At 39.6% G+C, this 20633-nt stretch overlaps 1 protein-coding gene across 2 annotated transcripts in view; it reads left to right on the forward strand.

Annotated features, from left to right (window-relative positions):
- COL25A1 (collagen type XXV alpha 1 chain) overlaps positions 1–20428 on the forward strand; it is a 465856-nt gene extending 445428 nt beyond the window's left edge. Inside the window, exons 31-38 of one of the 2 annotated variants that reach the window (XM_044224287.1) lie at positions 334–369; positions 1931–1984; positions 7135–7188; positions 8771–8797; positions 9677–9730; positions 13197–13283; positions 15699–15737; positions 20369–20428. In XM_044224287.1, coding sequence (XP_044080222.1) covers positions 334–369; positions 1931–1984; positions 7135–7188; positions 8771–8797; positions 9677–9730; positions 13197–13283; positions 15699–15737; positions 20369–20371 — 354 coding nt within the window. In that variant the 3' untranslated portion in view covers positions 20372–20428. Of the gene's footprint in view, positions 1–333; positions 370–1930; positions 1985–7134; positions 7189–8770; positions 8798–9676; positions 9731–13196; positions 13284–13763; positions 13842–15698; positions 15738–20368 lie in introns of both variants that reach the window. The other variant, XM_044224288.1, reaches the window with a different exon arrangement.
- Positions 20429–20633: the final 205 nt, after the last annotated feature.

The following is a 20633-nucleotide window of genomic DNA, read 5'->3' on the forward strand; positions in this document are numbered from 1 at the left end:
AAATGTGTATCAAATGGAAATTAGCAGTATGTGAATGTTACCAGAAACTACTTTAAAGCCCTCTTTATAAACCTCATTATTTCTAAATAAGAATTTTTTGAATGGAAATGTCATGAAAATGCCATCATCTGTGGGATGTTTATCGTCACGTGTTTTGTTTTGTTTTGTTTTTTTAAACTAACAATTTGTAGCAATGTGACAGTCATCCCAGAACCCCATGACTGTGTATGATGTTGTTTGAAGCGTTATATTTGTTCATCAGTACCTCATACTAATCTCTGTTCTTGTCCTTCGTGTTATACCCACCAACCCTGCTACCAACCAAATACACAGGGAGCATCTGGCTTAGACGGAAAGCCAGGATCCCGGGTGAGTCAGTACCTCATCTTGCTCCAACCTGTTGCGTGGCTATGAATTTGTGCTTCGGGACAGACTCTTTTGCCCCAGGTACTCCCATCTCGTGATGAGGGGGACCCAGACTGGAGTGAAAGGAGAAAGTGTACAAAGATGTGGTACAAAAGGGAAAGGTGGGCAGAGCACAGTCTGCAGCTCTGATCTACTCACAGCTTTTAAACTGCAGGACAGCCTTCGGAGGCCCAAGTTCCAGGCTGGAGAACTTGGTAGGTGGCAAGAATGACCAGTCTGATTAGCCTCACGGTCTTAGAATCCCAGATACATTTTTCCAGAACTAATGGACATTTCCTATAGTTCCGTGGGCAGGCTTCTCTGAAGGGATCAGAATAATGTGAATTCATTTGAACTTGTTCTTCCTTTTATGTTTCTGTCCATATTAAAATGGTAACTTTTTCCTTGACACTAACTTTCAAATCTCGGTTCATCAAAATGACCTGTTTTCTGTCATTTTGTCTCTTTTCTTTGGTTCTTAACTGCTCTGTCTCTTAAATTTCAGCCACAGATAATCAGTATTTAGAAGTCTTCTGAAGATGGAACTTTGAGTTCAGGCAGTAAGGAAAAGATCAGATAAGATGATGGGAATTCCCCAACATCAGAATGAGTCGAAGCTCTAAATGATTTCTTATCGCAAAGCCCCGATAGAAGAAAAAGAACAGTAGAACACAAATAAGAATACTATTTTATAAACCTGTGCTGGACTAGTTCCTACATTTGCAAATATTGCAACAAATTCTTTGTAAAGAGGTGCAGTCTTCCTGAAAATGAGCAAATTACTTGAAGTCCTTGCTACATGTCTAAGAATTAAAAAGAAATTCCAAGCTCTTCAATTCTAAAAACCTGCTTCAGGCAGTCATTGTTTTCACTGGACATAGTGTTCCTGTATCCATTCAGTCTGAGACAGAAATCCTAATCCTGAACCAGGAGGCCAGAGGGCAATTACGCCATTAAATCAGCCGGCTGCCGGCTTTGTGCCTTGTAAGCAGCCGCAGACCCTGAGAGAGTAACTCTTTTCCTCTAAGCCCCCCCGCTGCTCCCCGCAGAGCCAAAGAAAGTTTGGTTTGAACAGTTCAACACTGTTCTCATTTATTTCATATTTTTTTCCCCTTGTTTAACTGTTCGAGCCTCTTAACCAGCTGAGAACAAGGCTTCGTGGCCCAGGAGCTTGGGGGTGACAGAGGGTGGAGAATGGACTTGGAGAAGTGGTAGGAGGGGAAACAACCCGTTTCTCTCCTGAAGATGTTCCGTGAGGTCAGGGAGGAAGTATATAATTAAATATGACTTCCAGCTTCTCGTGTGTGCCCTTCGTTGAAATACGCAGTTGTGTAACTCATCGTTTTTGCATGCATTTCTTGAAAATCGCTGGCCTGAATCAAGCATAAAGCTCTTTGAAAGGAGACAAGTCATCTTACTGGCGTTCTAAAGCATCATTCACCCAGGAAAAGTCCAGGATGAGTTATAACTGCTTTTCTTAGGGCCCTTGGGATATGTTTCATATTATTTTTATCTTTTTTTTTAGGGTACAGATGGCCCTATGGGACCCCATGGCCCCGCAGGTCCCAAAGGAGAAAGAGTAAGTTGCTCCTGAGGTTACTGAACGGTGACCTAAAGAAAACCCAGTGTGGCTTTTCTGTGTTAGTTAAACTGAACTGTTCATTTCCCAGAAGAAATAAAGGACTGTCTAAAACATTAAATGAAAATACGCCATCTTAAGTCCTAATCAGAGTTCTCACACTGAGAGAACAACAGGGTATTAAAATAGAATGTGGCTGCCTTACTCAAAAATCATGCATACATCTACATAGCTCAAATAAATAGCTCAGACCATTCCTTTTTAACCCATAAGGAAGGTATTTTCATTTGGCCTTAATCCAGAAAGTTGAAGTCCATGGGGCTAAAATCTCCAGGACTTCATATTTTGTTGATAGTCTTTTATATAAAAGCTACTGTATTCATTCAGAGTAAGTTACAACCTTTTTTTTTTAAAGGAAATTACCAAACCTAAGTATTCTTCTCCACAGTTACACGTGCTCCTTTATTTTTTTTTTTAAGCAAAAGAATAGGCTGCCTTTCTTTAGCCATAAGGAAATCATTTCAGTGCACTATAGAACAAAAACCTTTAAACTAACCTCCCTATTGCTAGGCCCTGTTTCCATATCCTTGGGAGAAAAGAAAAAAAAAAACCTTCAGAACGGAAGATGAATACCTACCCCCAAAAATACATTGGAGCCTCAGCAGCTGGTCATCTGTCTGGAACTTTTCTCCCCTCCTTCTCTGTTTTTCTCCCACTTTTTCTTTTCTCCACTTTGGGAAACTTGGAAGTTTTTTCCATGTCTGAGCAGAATTGTGTCATCAATTTCCCCACCATCCAGGAGATCTGTAAAGAAAGTATCCTGAGGGACGCCTGGGTGGCTCAGTTGGTTAAGCAGCTGCCTTCGGCTCAGGTCATGATCCCAGCGTCCTGGGATCGAGTCACATCGGGCTCCTTGATCGGCAGGGAGCCTGCTTCTCCCTCTGCCTCTGCCTGCCTCTCTGTCTGCCTGTGCTCGCTCTCTCTCCCTCTCTCTCTGACAAATAAATAAATAAAATCTTTTAAAAAATTAAAAAATTAAAAAAAAGAAAGTACCCTGAGTAAGGGCTTCGAAATGTTGGGATGATTCATTGTGCAGGCTGCGGTCTTTTAAAACTACATAGAGTTTCTTCAGTCTGGGGCAATTTGCTTAAAAAAATAGAGGGCCACAGAGTGATTTCTTTGGCCTCCATCCCAATTCCCTAATTCGGTGTTCTATAAAACGAATTCATTCATTCAGTAAATATTTGTTACATTTTATGATCTAGAAATCACAGTGTACTCCTAGTGTGAAATGGAAGCACTCTCCTCCCATTTGTGTAGTCTGTTTTGCTAATTTGATGCTGTGAGTTGAGTACCACCATTAAAATCGATGTGTCATCCCATAACCTCTTACTAATACACTATAAGGATTTACTCAGTACTGTAAAGGAAGCCGCTCTTTTCTCCGACCTAGTGGAGTTTCCAATCTAAATGCAGCGGGAAGAAAAATATCAGCAAGAAATAGGCAGATAACGAGGCCAAAGTGAATCCAATAGTACAGACTGTACGTACAACGATGAGGAAGTCTGGCTTTATCCAAGAATGCTTCTAGAAAGAGGCGAGTCCTCATGGAATAATCACTGTAATCTGCAATTGTCTTATCTCTAAAATCAAACTGACTTATGAAGACCATCTTAATTAAAAATATTTGTAAGCGGAGAGCCTCATGCTGCTGACGCATTCAAGCATTGTATCAAGAGATCCAGCCCACGTACTAAAAATGGAGCAGCAAATCTCAAGTAGTCTTTTGGCAGGATGCCCTTGGGGCTCAAGAGGGTTTACTGTTGGGTAAATCAGCTGCTACTTCCGATAGCTCCCCGGTGTCACAAGAGTATCATGTCTCGGCGCTGGGGCAGAATTAACCAGCAGAGCAAATGAAATCGCTAAGAATTTTTGAAGACATAGTTCAAGTCAAATGGTGTGCAGTGTAAAGTGTTACAGTTGTTTTTACTCAGCACGTTAACTATCTTAACCGGATCATGTGTCAGGACTCTCCAAATGCTCCTCACCCAAAGTGCTACACGAGGGCGATTCTTGAAGTTAATTGACTGAGGTGCTATCTAGACTCTCCTGGAAAAGTTTGCAGTTTTAAGAGGGAGGAATCAGGAATGAATTCTGGAAGAATTCCTCCGTGTAGACGTGCAAATTAAAGAGCCTGAAAGAAATGAGATGGGCCTACAAGAAACCAGGCCTTCCACATTCAGAAATGTCATTCAGAAATGTCAAACACGTGAGTGACAGCGTGAGCCCTGTTGGTCTCCCTGCCTTGAGCTGATTTCTTCATCTGGCCTTGTAATGCTTAGGAGCTCTGTGAAGGGTGTTAAATTTGAGAGGTTCAAAGTTTTTAAGAATTATTTAATCCAGGAGAGGAATTGTAAATCCCTATTTCACTTCATATTTCGTATTCAAATCAAAAGTTTTCAAGCTAGGACGATTAAGATACAATTGACTCTAAGTGACAGAATTGCATCTCAAAATGGCTTAAGCAAATAGAGAAATTTGTTGTTTTATGTAACAAAATGTTGAAAGGAGAGACTCTTGGCTTTGCTTCTGTTCCCTTTCCACAAGCTGGCTTGGTCTTCTGATCATAGGCAAGCTGTCACAGTCCCTACAAACCTTCCCTCCAGTGAGGCATCCGCAGAGAACCAAGAGACATCATCTCCTCCCGTGTCTCTTCCTTAGCAGCGAGCAAACCTTCCCCATCGCTTCCGCTCAGACTTCCCCCAGCCCCTCACTGGCCAGATTCAGAGCACGTGTCCGATTCTGAAGCATTCACTGGCAAGTGCAATGGAATTGTCATTACCTTAAAGCAGTTTTTTGGGGTGAGCATTTCTGTAAGAGGAGATTCAGCAGACAAATGTTTTACTGACCGCTTAATTCAAACAAGCCATGGTATATGCATTTTAAAAACACAATAAACTGAGAGTACTCAGTCAGAGGAAGGAGAAGGGAATAGGTATATCAAAAAAAATCTGTGGAGATTTTTCCAAGTAGACCTACTCCAGGTGATGCGAACTTTCCTTTTAACCCCCAGCCCCTCCATACCACCCACTCGCTTGCACGTGAACACATATACACCATCACCATTTAAAAAATCATAAATAGGGGCATCTGGGTGGCTCAGCGGGATGAGCGTCTGACTCGGTTTTAGCGTTGTAAGATTGAGACCCACCCTGGGCTCTGCGCTCAGCTTGGAACCTGCTTGAGATTCTTTCCCTCTTCCCCTCCCTCTGTGCATTCTCTCTCTCTTTAAAATAAGTAAACAAATAAAATCTTTAAAACATCATAAATCACACTGCCAGATACAACTGAAAGAAATCTAACCTGAATGGGTTGCCAAACCCTTTTCTTTAAAAACAAGACCTGTAATTGTATATTAATGACAATAGCTACTATTTATGGGACATATTATTTGGTGGCATACCATTTCATATTTTACAATCACATTTAATCTTCATAAAAATTCTTGTAGAATATGTATTATTATTATTTAACAGCCAGTGAAACTCAGGCAGAGAAAGGTTAAGAAAGTTACCTAAGACCACAGAGTCAGAAAGTATCAAATTGGAATTCAAATTTAAATCTGTTTCATTTCAAAGCCTGGCCACCTTACTGAATAGGATTGCTGATCTTTCAGTATTAAACATAAAGTAATGGTGAGTAGAAGTTCAATGAGCTTTTATCGTATTTCTTTTCAGTACTCTCCCGACATGATATGTACCTCTAGGTGACAATGCTGATTACTTCCACCAACCTCTAAGTTTAGAAAGAAGAATGTGAATAGTGACTTGAAATTTGCTCACACAGGAATCTCACACAGAGACACACGGCATAATACTTGGATCTCCACACACAGCTACCAGCAGAAGTTCACATTTTAGCCAGGGAAAAGATTTGCTAACCTTATAAACTTGAAGGGTGTGATAAAAGAAGGTAACATTTTCTTTTCGGCCACTCACATAAATATCTCCATTACTCCTGAAGTTAGCATGCTAAATCCTGACACACTCTTTAATTTGGGAGATGACAGCAGAAGAAAATGCAACTTGAAATGCAGAACATCTCTTTATTATAATTATTTCATATTCCTAGGATGACCTCCAGTCTCATGTTATTCTTTTTTTTAAGATTTTTATTTATTTATTTGACAGACAGAGATCAGAAGTAGGCAGAGAGGCAGGCAGAGAGAGAGAGGGGGAAGCAGGCTCCCTGCTGAGCAGAAAGCCCGATGCGGGGCTGAGCAGAGAGCCCAATGCGGGGCCCGATCCCAGGACCCTGGGATCATGACCTGAGCCGAAGGCAGAGGCTTAACACATTGAGCCACCCAGGCGCCCCTCATGTTATTCTTTATAAGCCTTCAAGATCATCATTATCACATATATTGTTAGAGCTGGGGCAAGAGTATTTAAATAGGCACGTGGAGAGCAAGGAATGAAAATAATATATACCTACCTTCTCAGGCATTTAGAAGAAAGCATACAAGTTTTTAAACTCTCTTTCAGAAAGGAAACAAAACATGTGCCGGATTGTACTTTTTGACTTGATTAATTCAACAAATATTTCCTGATGCACTGGACACTCGTGTGATCCATATGGAGGGGGAGGGGGCCAAGCCAGAGGTCCTGGCCCTCAGTGTGCCTCTTCTAGTGAGCTCAATGGAGAATAAAACTCGCCTGTGTCTCCTAGTGTTGGAGGCTCTAAAGCAAAATACATCTCGGTAAAGGGCCAGGGCGGCGGAGGAAAATATTTGAGAGGAAAAAAAAGACCTTTTATTCTTCTATTTTAAAAATGTAGTAACTTAAAATAATGAGTGAAAAATGTTTCCCATGAATGCCAAAGAAACCCAAGTACAGCACCCTAGAATATGCAAGTCCTTGGTGCAACTTGGCTGCTGCATTCTTACTTGCTGCCCTTCTTTCAGAGCTAATTTGGTAAAATATGCAAATATGGGTTCCTTTACCACATCTCGGACTGAGGCCCCAGAAGAGCCTTCGTAGTCAGAATCTTAATAGACTGGTACCTCACAAGGAGGCTTTTATACACAGGACGTTAGCGAAAGTGTGTGAATATAGGCATTTTATATGATTTGAACTTTATGGCTTTTATTTTAGGGTGAAAAAGGAGCTATGGGAGAACCCGGACCCAGAGGACCCTATGGTTTGCCTGTGAGTTCTGTCTCTGGTATCCACCATCTGCATGTGTAGATGACGTGACACCGGCACGGTTAACCTTTCCCCGGTGGGGCAGACTAATCCCGTTAGAAGAGCAAAGACCCATCCACTGACCCTCCACAACATCATGTCCTTCACCGGTCATAGTCACATCTATTTTCCCACTCACATACACACACACACACACACACACACACACACACACACACACTTCATGAGCTTGAGAGGATCAGAGATTGTCCACAAGATAAACAGAACTAACCTGAAAGCAAGATTGTCCATATGATAAACAGAATTAACCTGAAAGCAGGATCCCCACTGTCAGAAAACACCCTCCCTGTGTGGGCATGGAAGTTTTATTCCAGATGACTTTCTTCAGACTTGATCTGTTCTCACAGGTTACTTACTAACACTAATCTTGCTAATAGAAGTGATTTCTCACATTGATGTTTGCAATGACATTGAGGTTTCTGACTTTTCTAACTTGCTGCAACGACACGACAGCTTTAGAACGTAGAATCTAGGTAGTGGCCTGTCTCCGGAAAGTCTCGGTTATACAGTCTTCAGATTGAGAGTGCAGGCGTGCTTCAGAACATTATCTTTGGGGTAATTATAAGTCATTCAATAGGGTAGGGTAAGACTATAATAGAAACATAGTATATTAAGGTTGTTTAATCCCTATGCACTAGCACATGTTTTATACCTGACAGTTTTCGTGAACCAAAGTAATAAACTTAAGCAAGGATTAGTGCTGGCTGAGAGAGGCTGATTTTGAAATAGATTTCAAAATCTGATTGTCAAAATTAAAGCAACTTCCCAGTAACTTTGGATGGATCCCTTGTGTGACATAATAAGACCATGGCCCCAATAATCTGCACCCTGGGGGTGAAATTATCAATCCTTGCACAATAGTCTGACTCCTTTGCGTCTGGGGATCATTTATTGACAAAGCTTACTTCAAAACTGTTTTTGAATTGTGACACACTCTCATGTGCTATGGTGAGTACTGTGAAGTGTGCAAACCTGGCGATTCACAGACCTGTACCCCTGGGGCTAATAATACATTATATGTTAATTTAAAAAATTGACACACTCTCAATATTTATAGACAAGATACACATCTAGCCAAATTGAACTATATTTAACAAGAGTTTTCAATTTCTTTACTCATTTATGAGCCAAGTATTAATTGATCAAGTTGAAGCAGCATTGATTTGTATATTTTATTAGCGCCTCTCTGTTTTTAAAATCAACTAAATGGTATTTATGCTTTCAACTTATTCCTGGATTGTCAGTTGGATGCCAAGCATTAAACTTCAGCAAAATAGCAGGCTGTGTAAGCTAATCTATAATAAAAAAATTTTTCATGATCCTTAACTCCAGCATTAACGGTCACTTCACTTGATTTGGTGAAAGAAATTTATATTACTAATCAATAGAGACTCTCTTTCCCATTTCTAAAGTAGTTGTTCTAATACTAGTAGTTGCATGTCCAGGCAGCCTTAAATAAAACAATAACAGTAACCTGTTCATGAAACTTAGGAACACTAATGTAGCTACTATGGTTCTTTGGCAGGGGAAAGATGGAGAGCCTGGTCTTGATGTAAGTAATACATGTACAATGAACATCGTCCTACTACAATAGATGTGGATGGTCTCCATCATCAGTAACAGCAAGAATACTTTTTTCTTTCTGGGCACATAGTTAAACATATAGCGTATATTGCTGTAGAAAATATACCACTAGTGTCTGCATGAGATAAACAGGAAAGCAAAACACATAATCAGTATAAAGTTAATAACCAACAGTTGATAATGGCACTTCAAAGTACTTTCCCCAAATTAGGGACACCTTGAACACCAGCAGTTGTACCACTTATTTTAAAATATGCATAAAATTGAAGTATCTTTCGCGTGCCACCCTTCGGGAATGGTATAGTATGTTCATTCTCAAAGCTGCTGTGCATTATTTTTTTCTTTTAGCATGAAAAGTCTATATATTTTATAATAACATAATTCTATAAAAAATAGAGAATGTCAAAAACAAAGGCCTCTTGAAATGATCACTGTATTGTGTGAATACAATGGCAGCCTTATTATGTGACGAATGATCATAGCAAAAGTAATAATAGTTAACTTTTTATTGAGCACCTGTTATGGGCAAGCATAAAATGCTGTGAGGTAAGTGATGTGCCCAAGCCCACATAAGTCAGTGTCCTTGCTCGGCTTCCAAGTAGGACCCCGATATACTTTGCACTACATAAACCGTAGGAGAAAAAGCAAGAAATGTGTTTCATATAGATAACTGAGATGTTACACAACTATTACTCCTAAATGCTACTTTAACTAAGGTTTGAGAATCTTGGTCGTGCCATTTTTCTTCATATTGCGTTCAGGAGCATGGAATCTTCCGTTTTTCTTTCAATGTGATTTTACCACAGTTACATTAACTGATCTTTTTGGTTTGCTTTTGACTGTCTAGGGCTTCCCTGGTCCACGAGGCGAGAAGGGTGATGTGGGAGAAAAGGGAGAAAAGGTGACCTCTCCATCCTAGCATGTGCCTGTTGGATTTTTCTCGTGCTGTGTGCTTTGCTGTTCAACCTATGCGATTCTTGCATGTATCTAATTGTTCTCCATCCTGTGCTCCAAAAACACAGTGACGCCTGTTCTAAAAAAACCAGGTCTTCACAGGTTCCAGTGCTGGAAATAAGGGCACGGTCTAGCATAGAAGAATATTGCCAGGCTTACCTGACACCAATTAGTTGAAAGATGTAATGTCCAGGGATTCTCAAAAGTGAAATAAAAAGGCATTTATTACATTAAAGTAAAATGAAATAGTGCAGATCTGCAAAGGTCTTCTGGCAGAGCTCATCTAACTGTAAAGCCAGCCTCTCATTTTCAGGCACGGCATTCCCAGCAGAGACATAGAAGATGTGTCCTGTATCCCAACTATTTGATTGGAAAACGGAGGGCAAGCAGTGTGACTGATAAACCCCAGTGAGTTTATCAGGGACTAGGACCTGCCACTTTCGATGCTGGAGATATTTTTAAATGAAGATATCCGTGTATTTTATGAGGCTGGTGTTCAGGTTCTGTCTTGGGACCACCGGCTGCAGGTATATAGCAGCCAATGCCAGAAAAATTGTGGGTTTTTTTGTCTGAAAGCAAAATTTGGATTATGAATTTTTTAAATCATTTCCTCCTTTCCTCTCCCCTTCGCCTGGGTCCTTGAAGATTCATTGTTTACATGAGACACAGCAAAAGAAGTAAAAGTGGCTGAAATTAGACCTTCCCACTTCGAATTGATACCAGTTCTGTTTCTCAGGTTTATTTATGCCCTCCTGCTGTACTGAACAGCACAGTTTTCAAAACCTAAAAATTCCTTTTAACCGTGAAGTTAATTGCTGTTGAAAAGCAAGGCCAAATTAGAATTGTCAAAGAAAGAAGGGTATTAACCCTGCTGTGTGTTCCTTAGACTTTAGACATTACCTGGCTTCCCATTGGTAAGAAAGCTTCTGTCACCAGTTATGTAAAAACACTATCATCATCACCACGTTTATTGAACACTTACTACATGTTTCCCCAAAAGCTTTACATAAGCTAAGTCTTTTCGTCCTCGTAGCCCCTCCCCACCCTCCACCGCCCCGAGATTGGTGCTGTCACTGTCCCCATTTCACAAAGAATGTGAAACATTAAAAAAGCCTTTTTATTCCAAATTATAAATTCTAACTGAAAAATACAGGTGTTTTGATTTGAGACAAATTGTACATGTAAGCTTTTAGCCCAAGGTAGGGGTGCTTTAAAGATTATAGACATTTATTTTATATTTTTTTAATGGGTTGTAGGAGTCTATAATCTTATTCACTCAGAAGCATGTCACCATTATGGAGATGCTCATTTTAATGCTCTTTCAAACAAAGATGAAATTATCAGTATTATAACTGATGGAAACACAAAGCTAAAAATTTAATCTTCAGAATAATGTTAATCACTCATACAAAAATATCTCCATATTTCAGATTCCATAATTAGAAGTTTTATATTTAGGAAAATTAGATCCAAATGTGAACACTTTACGTATATCATTCTTTGACATGGAAGACAAAAATTAACAAGAGCCCGCATGTGCTCATACGCACTAGGGCAAATGCTTTTGTATTGCATAGGGAACACCGACTGTTAGAAAATGAGGTTGGTTCATAATAACGCTGATTCATTATTCTTCATATAATAGTGTCTGTTTTCCATAAAGCTTGAGGTCTGCTAACATATTACTGAAAAATGATTCCTATAACCTGAGTCAACATTCATATGACAACACTTTTCTGCAGAGTGACTAATTTCAGTTGATTTACCAAATAATGAATTGAATTCTAAATTATCAATACCCAACACACCTGTCTCACCTATGTGACGAAGAGTCCACTGTCTCCTGGGAGAGAAGAGCTCACCCAAACAAGTTTAAATCAATTTTATGTCGTGACATTGAAGTTATTTGCCAAGAATGTTGACAGATCTTGCATGAGTGAGCAATTTAGTCCCGACCGCCCCTCCTCGCTTACTTCCTGTGACACCTGCTCTCATGTCACCCTGGATTCTCAGGTCTTCGTCTTTAATCATGATTAATAAACCACACAGAATTTCTCTCTTTCCCCAGTATTCAAGAAACCCAAGTGTTTTTGATTCTGAGCCTTCTGATGCAATCTTTTTGGCACACAGGAGATAAATGAGGAGCTTTCACTCACACAGTCAGAATAAATGCGTTAATTTGGATGCTTATCTCATATATATCTTATGTATATGTCTTTGAATATTCATGTTGTTTCAGTTCTGAAATTATTCACTTTTATTGTAACTGCCTTCCTGAGTGTGGAATGAATACACTAATTTAAATATGTATTGCACAGTATTTCGTATTCTGTACAGCACCAACTTCTTGTCTATAAATATGCAAAGATATTTATGTTAATAAGAAACAGCTGAGGTGCATTCCTTCCTTCTCCTCCTTATGCCTCCTTTCCTTAATTCCTCCATTCCCATGATCCATGCAGATTTCCACAACCTTTACCTTGATTCCTAAATACTAATTTCCATGGCTACATTCCCACTATGTAATTATCCTGCCTATCTCATTTTTAGTGTTAGCTCAACTGAGTCCAAACTGCTTTTCCTCTCTTGAACAGAACTTTTTTTTTTTTTTTTTTTGGCTTTTGTTACATTGTGAGTAACCTGGAAACCCATTTACCATTGTGAACACCTGGCATGAAATCTGTAAGGGTGAATTAAAGAACATCCCTGGATTTATAAATAAGTCTATTTCTCCAACTGGCATTTCTGAGAAGTATTAGCACTTTTAAAATTTCTTTACCTGACTTACTAAAGAAAATATTTGCTTTTAGTTTCCTAAAAAATGTAAAAAAAAAAAAAAACACAGAAGCATATTTCAATATACTGAATACTTTTTTTAATGAGAGCTACCAAAAATGTTATAAAATTGGATACATTTCCAAAAGATAGAAGCTGTTAATATTCTGTCCTTTTCGTCTGGCTCAGCGTAGCTTTCATTTGTTACAGGGTTAGAAAAAAGTAAGTTGACAAGGTATTGAAAACTGGGTAAAGTATTCACTATTCTCTGGATTTGACCGACCACTGGCTGCGTCCCATACAGTTGGTATCCGCCATCCTCACCAGATCTACGGCGGAAACAGCTCATTCGCCGAGACTGGGGCGGGTGGGTCTAAGTCAGCCCTCGATGTGTCGGCCTTTTCAATCTTTTTTCGTCCTGTCGAGCATCTTAAGTAAAATCCCACCTATCACTGTCCAGAAGCCACTGTCACTCTGAAAATCTAAGTTATCTTTTATAATATCATGCCTTACCTAAACCGGAAAACAGTGGTAAATGCCCTTCCAGACATTTATTGGCTAAACCATTTTTTTGAATCGCCATTATCCCCCCCGCCCCAAATAAAACCTGTCTTTTATTGAAACTCTTATATCCACAGGGGGAAAAGGGAAAGAAAGGCAAAAAGGGGCCTAAAGGGGAGAAAGGAGAACAGGGTGCTCCTGGATTAGATGCACCTTGCCCGTTGGTATGTCTGACTCCTGGAACTGTCTCCAGATAGCGCGTGTGGAGGAATACACTGGGAGAAGAGCAGGCTGAAGGGACCCGTAACAGCAGGGGCTCTGGCTGCGGGCTGTTGCTCTGGGACTTGGAGGGACCACACGCATCCAATCCAGGCTCTCCCCGGATAAACCACGCCCTGTCTCTGGCCGCCAGCTGTGCTTGGCTTCTTAACACTGGGATGCTGACCTGCAGCTGCACGGGACTGCAGCATCTGAAGGGGAGTTGGTGCTCTCCCACACCACGCCAAAGAGAAATCAGTGTCCCGGGGAAGCCCGACTCCGGGGCTAGGTCGGGCTCTTACTTCAGCCAGCTTCAGCCCATGTTACTTTGTCCTTCAGAGTTGCTCCTCTCCCAGCGGTTTGGTATCGTAGTTCTTTCTTGAGCAGAATTTGTGCCTAAGTGATTTCTTGTGTTAGTAACATTGTGAGTTAATCTTTACAAACAGGGATTCCGTGGCGTTAAGGGGGAAAAAGGGGAGCCAGGCCAGCCTGGCCTGGATGGGCTGGATGCCCCTTGCCAATTGGTACAGTATTTCTCTTTCCTACCACCCTGCATGCATTTCCTTTGTTTACTACGTGTTCATCTCTATCAGTGTAAAGTTGTACTTGCGGAACAAGCTTTACATGATAAACACGCTACATGCATGTGCATGAGCCGCTCGCTGGGCATCTCTGCGGAGTGAGGAGAGCAGGCACGCCTCTCCGTCCAGGACTGCCCGTTAACCTCCTGACGTTGTCCTTACAGCTCACCTGGCTGCCATGTCTGCGTTCTGGGGAATATTAACCTGTTGGATAAATACTGACAGAGGACATTCAAATGACATAAAAATCCTCCGTGGAGAGGGACTGCTAGGCCATAACTTTGGGTTCTATCCCTAAATTTGGCTCTTTTTTTTTTTTTCCTTTTTTTCTGAGAGAAATAAAGGCATTTTGCCTCTTCCGCTGCATTTCTGTCAGGCCGTAAATAAGGCCAGACTGACAGAGTTAAGCTTCTGTGGTCAAGACTTAACCAGTTCTAGGGAATGCTGTTAAGAGACCACAGGGAAGGAAATCAAACTTCTCTGAGCTTCTAAAGATGGTGGTAATAGTCTGCAGCCCAGCCCTCTTCTTTGTCACATAACCTTTTCAATGTAATGGTCTCTCCTTTTGAAACTCACTTTCCTAAAGTAGACAGAACTCCCTATCCCCATTGGCATGAACTCAAAGTCCTCCTTATACTAAAATCTAAAATTCTACTGGGTGATCCTCTCCTTGTACCAATCTGGCATTACCAAGTTTTTCCCAGATACCTTATAAAGCTATTTCAAAGTGGGTTTTTGTTTTTTTGGTTTTTTTTTTTATGTCTAGAAAGAAAGTATATTCATATTTTCTGAGGTATAAAAGAAAATTGGGGGGGTTGTTTTATATTTATTGATTGTTATACTTGGTCTGCATGTTCTTATATTATTCTTCAGTGTTAAGCATGATTTTTTAAAGATAATGTTATATTTCTTAAGCCTTTTAAGAGAGTATGGTTATAGGAAAAAATGTATTTGGTAAATAATTACAATTTAAAAATCTCCATTTGGGTGCCTAGTCTTTTATTTTATTTGCTTGTTGTTAATAATAAATACCTTACAATTGTTTTGTCAGGGGAAAACACAAGCATGCCTCCATATATCGACTCTTCCTGTCTTCTTTCTATCATTTGTATCTGAAGAGTGCTTGCACTTTAAACGAAAGTAAATGGTGCAATGTTCAGGAATCCCTTGTTGATTCAGAATTGGTTAACAGACTTCTAAAGACTTTTTAATTAAAAAATTGATGAATGCTACAGATAACATCTTACTAGAAAGATATAGATGGGCTGCCTGTCTTTTAATTCAATTAATAGAATGCGTTCTACTATATTGGCTTTTAGTATGGAAAAATAAAAGATACTGGCATGTGAAGAGCTACAAACTTCAGATAGAAATGGTTCATCATGGATTATTCATCATTATCATGCATTCAGCATAGACCACAGTGACCAGGAAGAGAAGTTGGTTTTGTTTATTTAATCAAGATAATTATTAAATGGGTTTTAGTAAAATTAAGAGGAATAGTCCAGACTGCTTAGCTAAAGGTAGAGCTGAGCAGGCCCCTATGCTTTGTAAATTACTTTTTCAAAATTAGGCATTATTTTCTCTATTCGCATTTTCAAAATGTGTTCTCACTCTAAAAAGCATTTGAATTTTCTTCCTTTTACCTAATGTTGGGTATTCTATAACTAGAAAAAAATGCCTATGGCCACAGGCACCTAGTGGGTAGAAATCCGTATTTTAAGTTTCTGAGCATGTGACTTGTGAGGTATGTTCACTTCTGTGGAATCTGAGGAATTCTTACTGTTCTCTTTAAAACAGGGGCCAGATGGATTACCCATGCCTGGCTGTTGGCAAAAGGTAGGCTTTACAGAATTCTGAAAGAAGCACTCCCCCTATCTCTTCCCCTCTGGTCTTTTCCTTTCACAATAGAACTTTTGGAATTGACATTCCTGAATGTTGTTCGGGCATTAGGAAGCAAAAGATTCTGTCTCCAGAATATATTTTGATTAATATGTTTACTACTGATTTCCTCCTAAACTGATGAGTGAAAACAGTTCTTAACAAGCACTGTAACTTGGAAACCTTCCCTATCTAATCCTTTCTGTGGAATGGAAAAGGGCAGTGCATCTTGACAATGGTTTGCTTATATAAACTCCTCCTACTATTTAAAACTATTCTTAATTGTGGTTCTTTTTCTATTTCACTCAATTACGTAAGCAGACATGCAAACACATGGTAGAACCCTGCCAATATTAATCACAAGGCTGAGAAAGCAGAAAGTGTAAGCATGATTTTTTTTTCCCCTTTGGTGATCATTTATTTAGAAGAATCTGTTTATATTTAAGTTGGTGTTTATATGATATCCATTGATTCTAGCCTCTTCATATGGCTACCCATGGTCACTGTGTACATACTGAGTATAGAAGGGAACTTCATAGCAAGTCTTCTCTGTACAAAGGCTGTATGAGGAGCCCTTTCATACAGGGGATAGCATTTACTTAATTTTCATAATAACCCTGGAGGGTATTTTTATCCTCAATGACACTGATGAAGAAACTGAAGCTCAGAGAGATTAAGTAACTTCCAGGGGCAAGAGCAAATACCCAACAAAACCAGAAGCAGGCGGTGGAAAGCAATGGTAGGACTTGAAGCAGGGAAGAGGTCTATTGGTGCCATCCTAGTCCTTGAATACCAACCCTTTATGCAATAATGGTGTGGACTTAATTATATAAAGAACTGTGCATATATGCTACTAGTGGATAACGGAATTCCACGGATGGAAACATGAGCTGGGGGAAGCATCGTGCTACTTTGATCGTTTTGAAGTTTTTTCTCTAACACCTTTTGGCTTATTGAGTAACTTTTGATAGGCATGCCTTATTAGCATGACTACACAGAACTCTAGGATTGCAGAGAGATGAAGGGAAACTTGACTCCGGAGTGTGTCTTATCTCCTCAGCTCCGTTGGTGAGATCCTGCGTGACTCCCTCTCCCACTTAGCTGAGTCCCCCCACTCAGCAAAGAAACCTTCTCTGTCGGGAGTGTCATTTATTTAGCAGCTCCCCACACTCACTCTCAGCCTGTCAGAGGATTAGCTCAGTCACAGCTGGGGTCAAGGGGTTCTCAGGAAGGTGGGCCTATCATCATATTCTTCTTCACCTGAGGAAAGTATCCTTTCACCCTCAGAACGCCTGTTCTTCGTATCTTGAATACCATCCCGAGCTGGAATTACCATTTACTCTTTAACCGTTGACCTGTAATCTAATACTGTAATGATTTTTTAATACAGTCCTAGGTGCACTTTACACAGAGGGAAATGCTGAAAGACTTACTTTATCCAGCCTTCTGACAGAACTCAGAACTTGGGTTTACTTAATTATTGGCTGCTTCTAAATCATTTCCTTTTTGTGAGGGCGTAGTAATCATGGCACCAAGAAAGGACTCATCTTTTTGGTTCATAAAATGGCCAAACCTAGTAGTAATATGAATAGCATTAGAAAATCAGAAATTGCCCTTTTAAGGACTCATTTTCCCATAGAATAGACACTATGTTCTACATAGGATTAAGGATTTCTTAAATCCAACCACTTCTTTTTTTGAGAGACAGTGAGAGCATGTGGGGAAGAGGGGGAAGGGACAGTGGGAGAGGGAGAGAAAGAATCTCAGGCAGGCTTCATGTCCAGATCAGAGCCTGACATGGGGCTCCATCTAACAACCCTGAGATTATGACCCTAAGATCATGACCTGAGCTGAAATTAAGAGTCAGACACTTAACTGACTCAGCCACCCAGGCTCCCCTCTAACATCTTCTTATGTAAAGTACTCAGTAAGAAAACTTCAGCCCTACTTACCACACTCCCCAACACACACAAATGCAAATCATGATCAGCTTGGCCCAACACCTCCTCACTCCAAAAAAAAAAAAAAAAAAGGAAAGAAGAAGAAGAAAGAAACAATTAGAAAAACAAAAGGTTCTAAAATATCTTATATAGTCAAATTAGCTATCTCAAATTATTTTTAAGTGATTTTTAAATATTCTTTAAGGAAGGCTAGCAGATTACTTTTAGTTAGTCATATTCTACACGAATTACCATTTTATTTTATTTTATTTTTTTTAAAGATTTTATTTATTTATTTGACAGAGAGAGATCACAAGTAGGCAGAGAGGCAGGCAGAGAGAGAGGAAGGGAAGCAGGCCCCCTGATGAGCAGAGAGCCCGATGCCGGACTCAACCCCAGGATCCTGAGATCATGACCTGAGCCAAAGGGAGTGGCTTAACCCACTGAGCCACCCAGGCGTCCCCAATTACCCTTTTAAACACTGTTGTACTAGCCTCTAGAGAGCAGTGATAAATGTGTGAAAATTTAGAATGTGGTAGCAACGTAAATTACTGTGATTAATGAGCAAGTCTCCTTTGCCATACTACTCTCGATATTTTTTTCATGCCAAACTGATGTTTGTTTAAGTGACTTTTCTTTCTAGATATAGCTCTGTTTTCTAAACTTTGAAGAATAATGATTTACTAGTTCACAGTATAATTCGTACAGTGAATAAATGGCAGAATTTATGTTTAAAAAAGTACTTTCAGGAGCGCCTAGTTAGCTCAGTCAGTTAAGTGTCTGCCTTTTTCTCAAGTCATGATCCCAGGATTCCGGGATCGAGCCCCGTGTCCATCTCCCTGCTCAGTGGGGAGTCGGCTTCTCCTCTGTCCCTCATCCCATTCTTGTGCGCGCTCTCTCTCTCTCAAATAAATAAATAAAATACCTTTAAAAAAGAAAGTACTTTCAGGCTATTAAAGTTATCCATCCTCATCCAAAGATTAAAAACTATATAATAGGAAAATACCTATAGGCTTCATATTTTTTTTAATTTTTTTTATTTATTTTCAGCATAACAGTATTCATTATTTTTGTACCACACCCAGTGCTCCATGCAATCCATGCCCTCTATAATACCCACCACCTGGTACCCCAACCTCCCATCCTCCCACCACTTAAAACCCCTCAGGTTGTTTTTCAGAGTCCATAGTCTCATGATTCACCTCCCCTTCCAGTTTCCCCCAACTCCCTTCTCCTCTCCATCTCCCCTTGTTCTCCATGCTATTTGTTATGCTCCACAAATAAGTGAAACCATATGATAATTGACTCTCTCTGCTTGACTTATTTCACTCAGCATAATCTCTTCCAGTCCCGTCCACGTTGCTACAAAAGTTGGGTATTCATCCTTTCTGATGGAGGCATAATACTCCATAGTGTATATGGACCACATCTTCCTTATCCATTCGTCCGTTGAAGGGCATCTTGGTTCATATTTTTTTATTCATCAGATTACTTTATTTATTTATATTTTATTCATTTATTTATTCATATTGTTTAATGTTTCACTGAACTTTATTTTGTGAGGTAGGGCTGACAGGTTTGCAACAAAAAAAAAATGAGATTTTTTTTTTTTAGTTAAGTTTTTAAATGCTAAAGAGGAAAAAAAAGAGAATCTTTAAAATTCCATAGATTTTTTTTACAAAACATTGGTACTCAAAAAAACATATCTGTTGGAATTTCAAGCTAAGTGAGAGTTTGCAGAAAAGAATACTTCCATAAGCACATTCTCTGGCATTGACATGACATACAGAAAACAGTGGGCAAACTCTGTCTCCAAAGATCACAAAGTACCTAGCCTCTTAATCCCACCTCATCTAGCATCTATTTTTCTTGGAGCAAGAAAAACAAGTATTTTTAATTAATGAACTAGGCTTTCTACTTTTCTCATTGGGTTTGTTTTGTTTGTTGAGTAAAAGTCAAAGTCCGCAAGATCTGCTCTGTAAGTGTGTATCTGAAAGACTGTTGCCCCCCAGTTCTCTCAGACTTAACTTTAATTCTACAAAAACCTTAATAATTATGGCACTTCAGAATGAGCAAGCAGAGATTTACAGTATCTTAGATCACCTTAGATCTCCAATAGGGTTTGAAGACCTGAGAAGAGGCAGCTTTACCTGGCACACTGGCTGCAGCAGAGCAGGGCTAACCAAAGCCAAGAGGAGATAAGAGCGGAAGGGTAGTAGACAGTCAGGTTGGGTGACATAAACAGCGCCACCAAGGGCAGAATCCTCAGCCTCTTTCCCAGTGGCTTTTAATGTTTGGAGAAGATCATGTAAGTATAGGACGTGTATTTTAATTATGGCACATAGGTGAAAAAATCCTAATTTTCTGCTTTCCCAGAATCATTACTAAGACAAACACCACTAATTTCTCAGTGGCCCCCCACCCAAAAAAAAAAAAAAGGTGGGTTGAACCCAGGAAGTTTTATTAACACTGGAGTTTTAGGAAAGTAATATTTGGGACACACATCATTTGGCTCATTAATTTAAAAAAAAAAACAAAACACTGTATTCAGGGTTCTACCAATTTTCTTAAAATAAATGTTAATTTGAGATTTTTTATTCTAGACCACTAATTCTACGTATGTCTTTTCTGTTGTTTGTTTTTCTGCAGTGATGAATCTAACCTTCCGAGCATGAAGTTGTATATATAATGGTCCACTTTTTATATTTATAGCTGAAAATCGAATTGCAAATTTTACAAGTCTGAGATATGTTTACATAGAGCTGCTTCTTCCTGTTTGCAGTAGTACACATGTCCATTCTTTCTCCACTTACATCTGAAACTGGGCAATATGTGAAACCAGTGAGAAGCCTGCAAAAAAATATAAATCAGTATCTCTTTATCTTATGTGAAGATATGTATTTAAACGAATACA

The sequence above is a fragment of the Neovison vison genome, chromosome 11 (assembly GCF_020171115.1).
Source record: "Neovison vison isolate M4711 chromosome 11, ASM_NN_V1, whole genome shotgun sequence".
NCBI classification, from domain to species: domain Eukaryota; kingdom Metazoa; phylum Chordata; class Mammalia; order Carnivora; family Mustelidae; genus Neogale; species Neogale vison.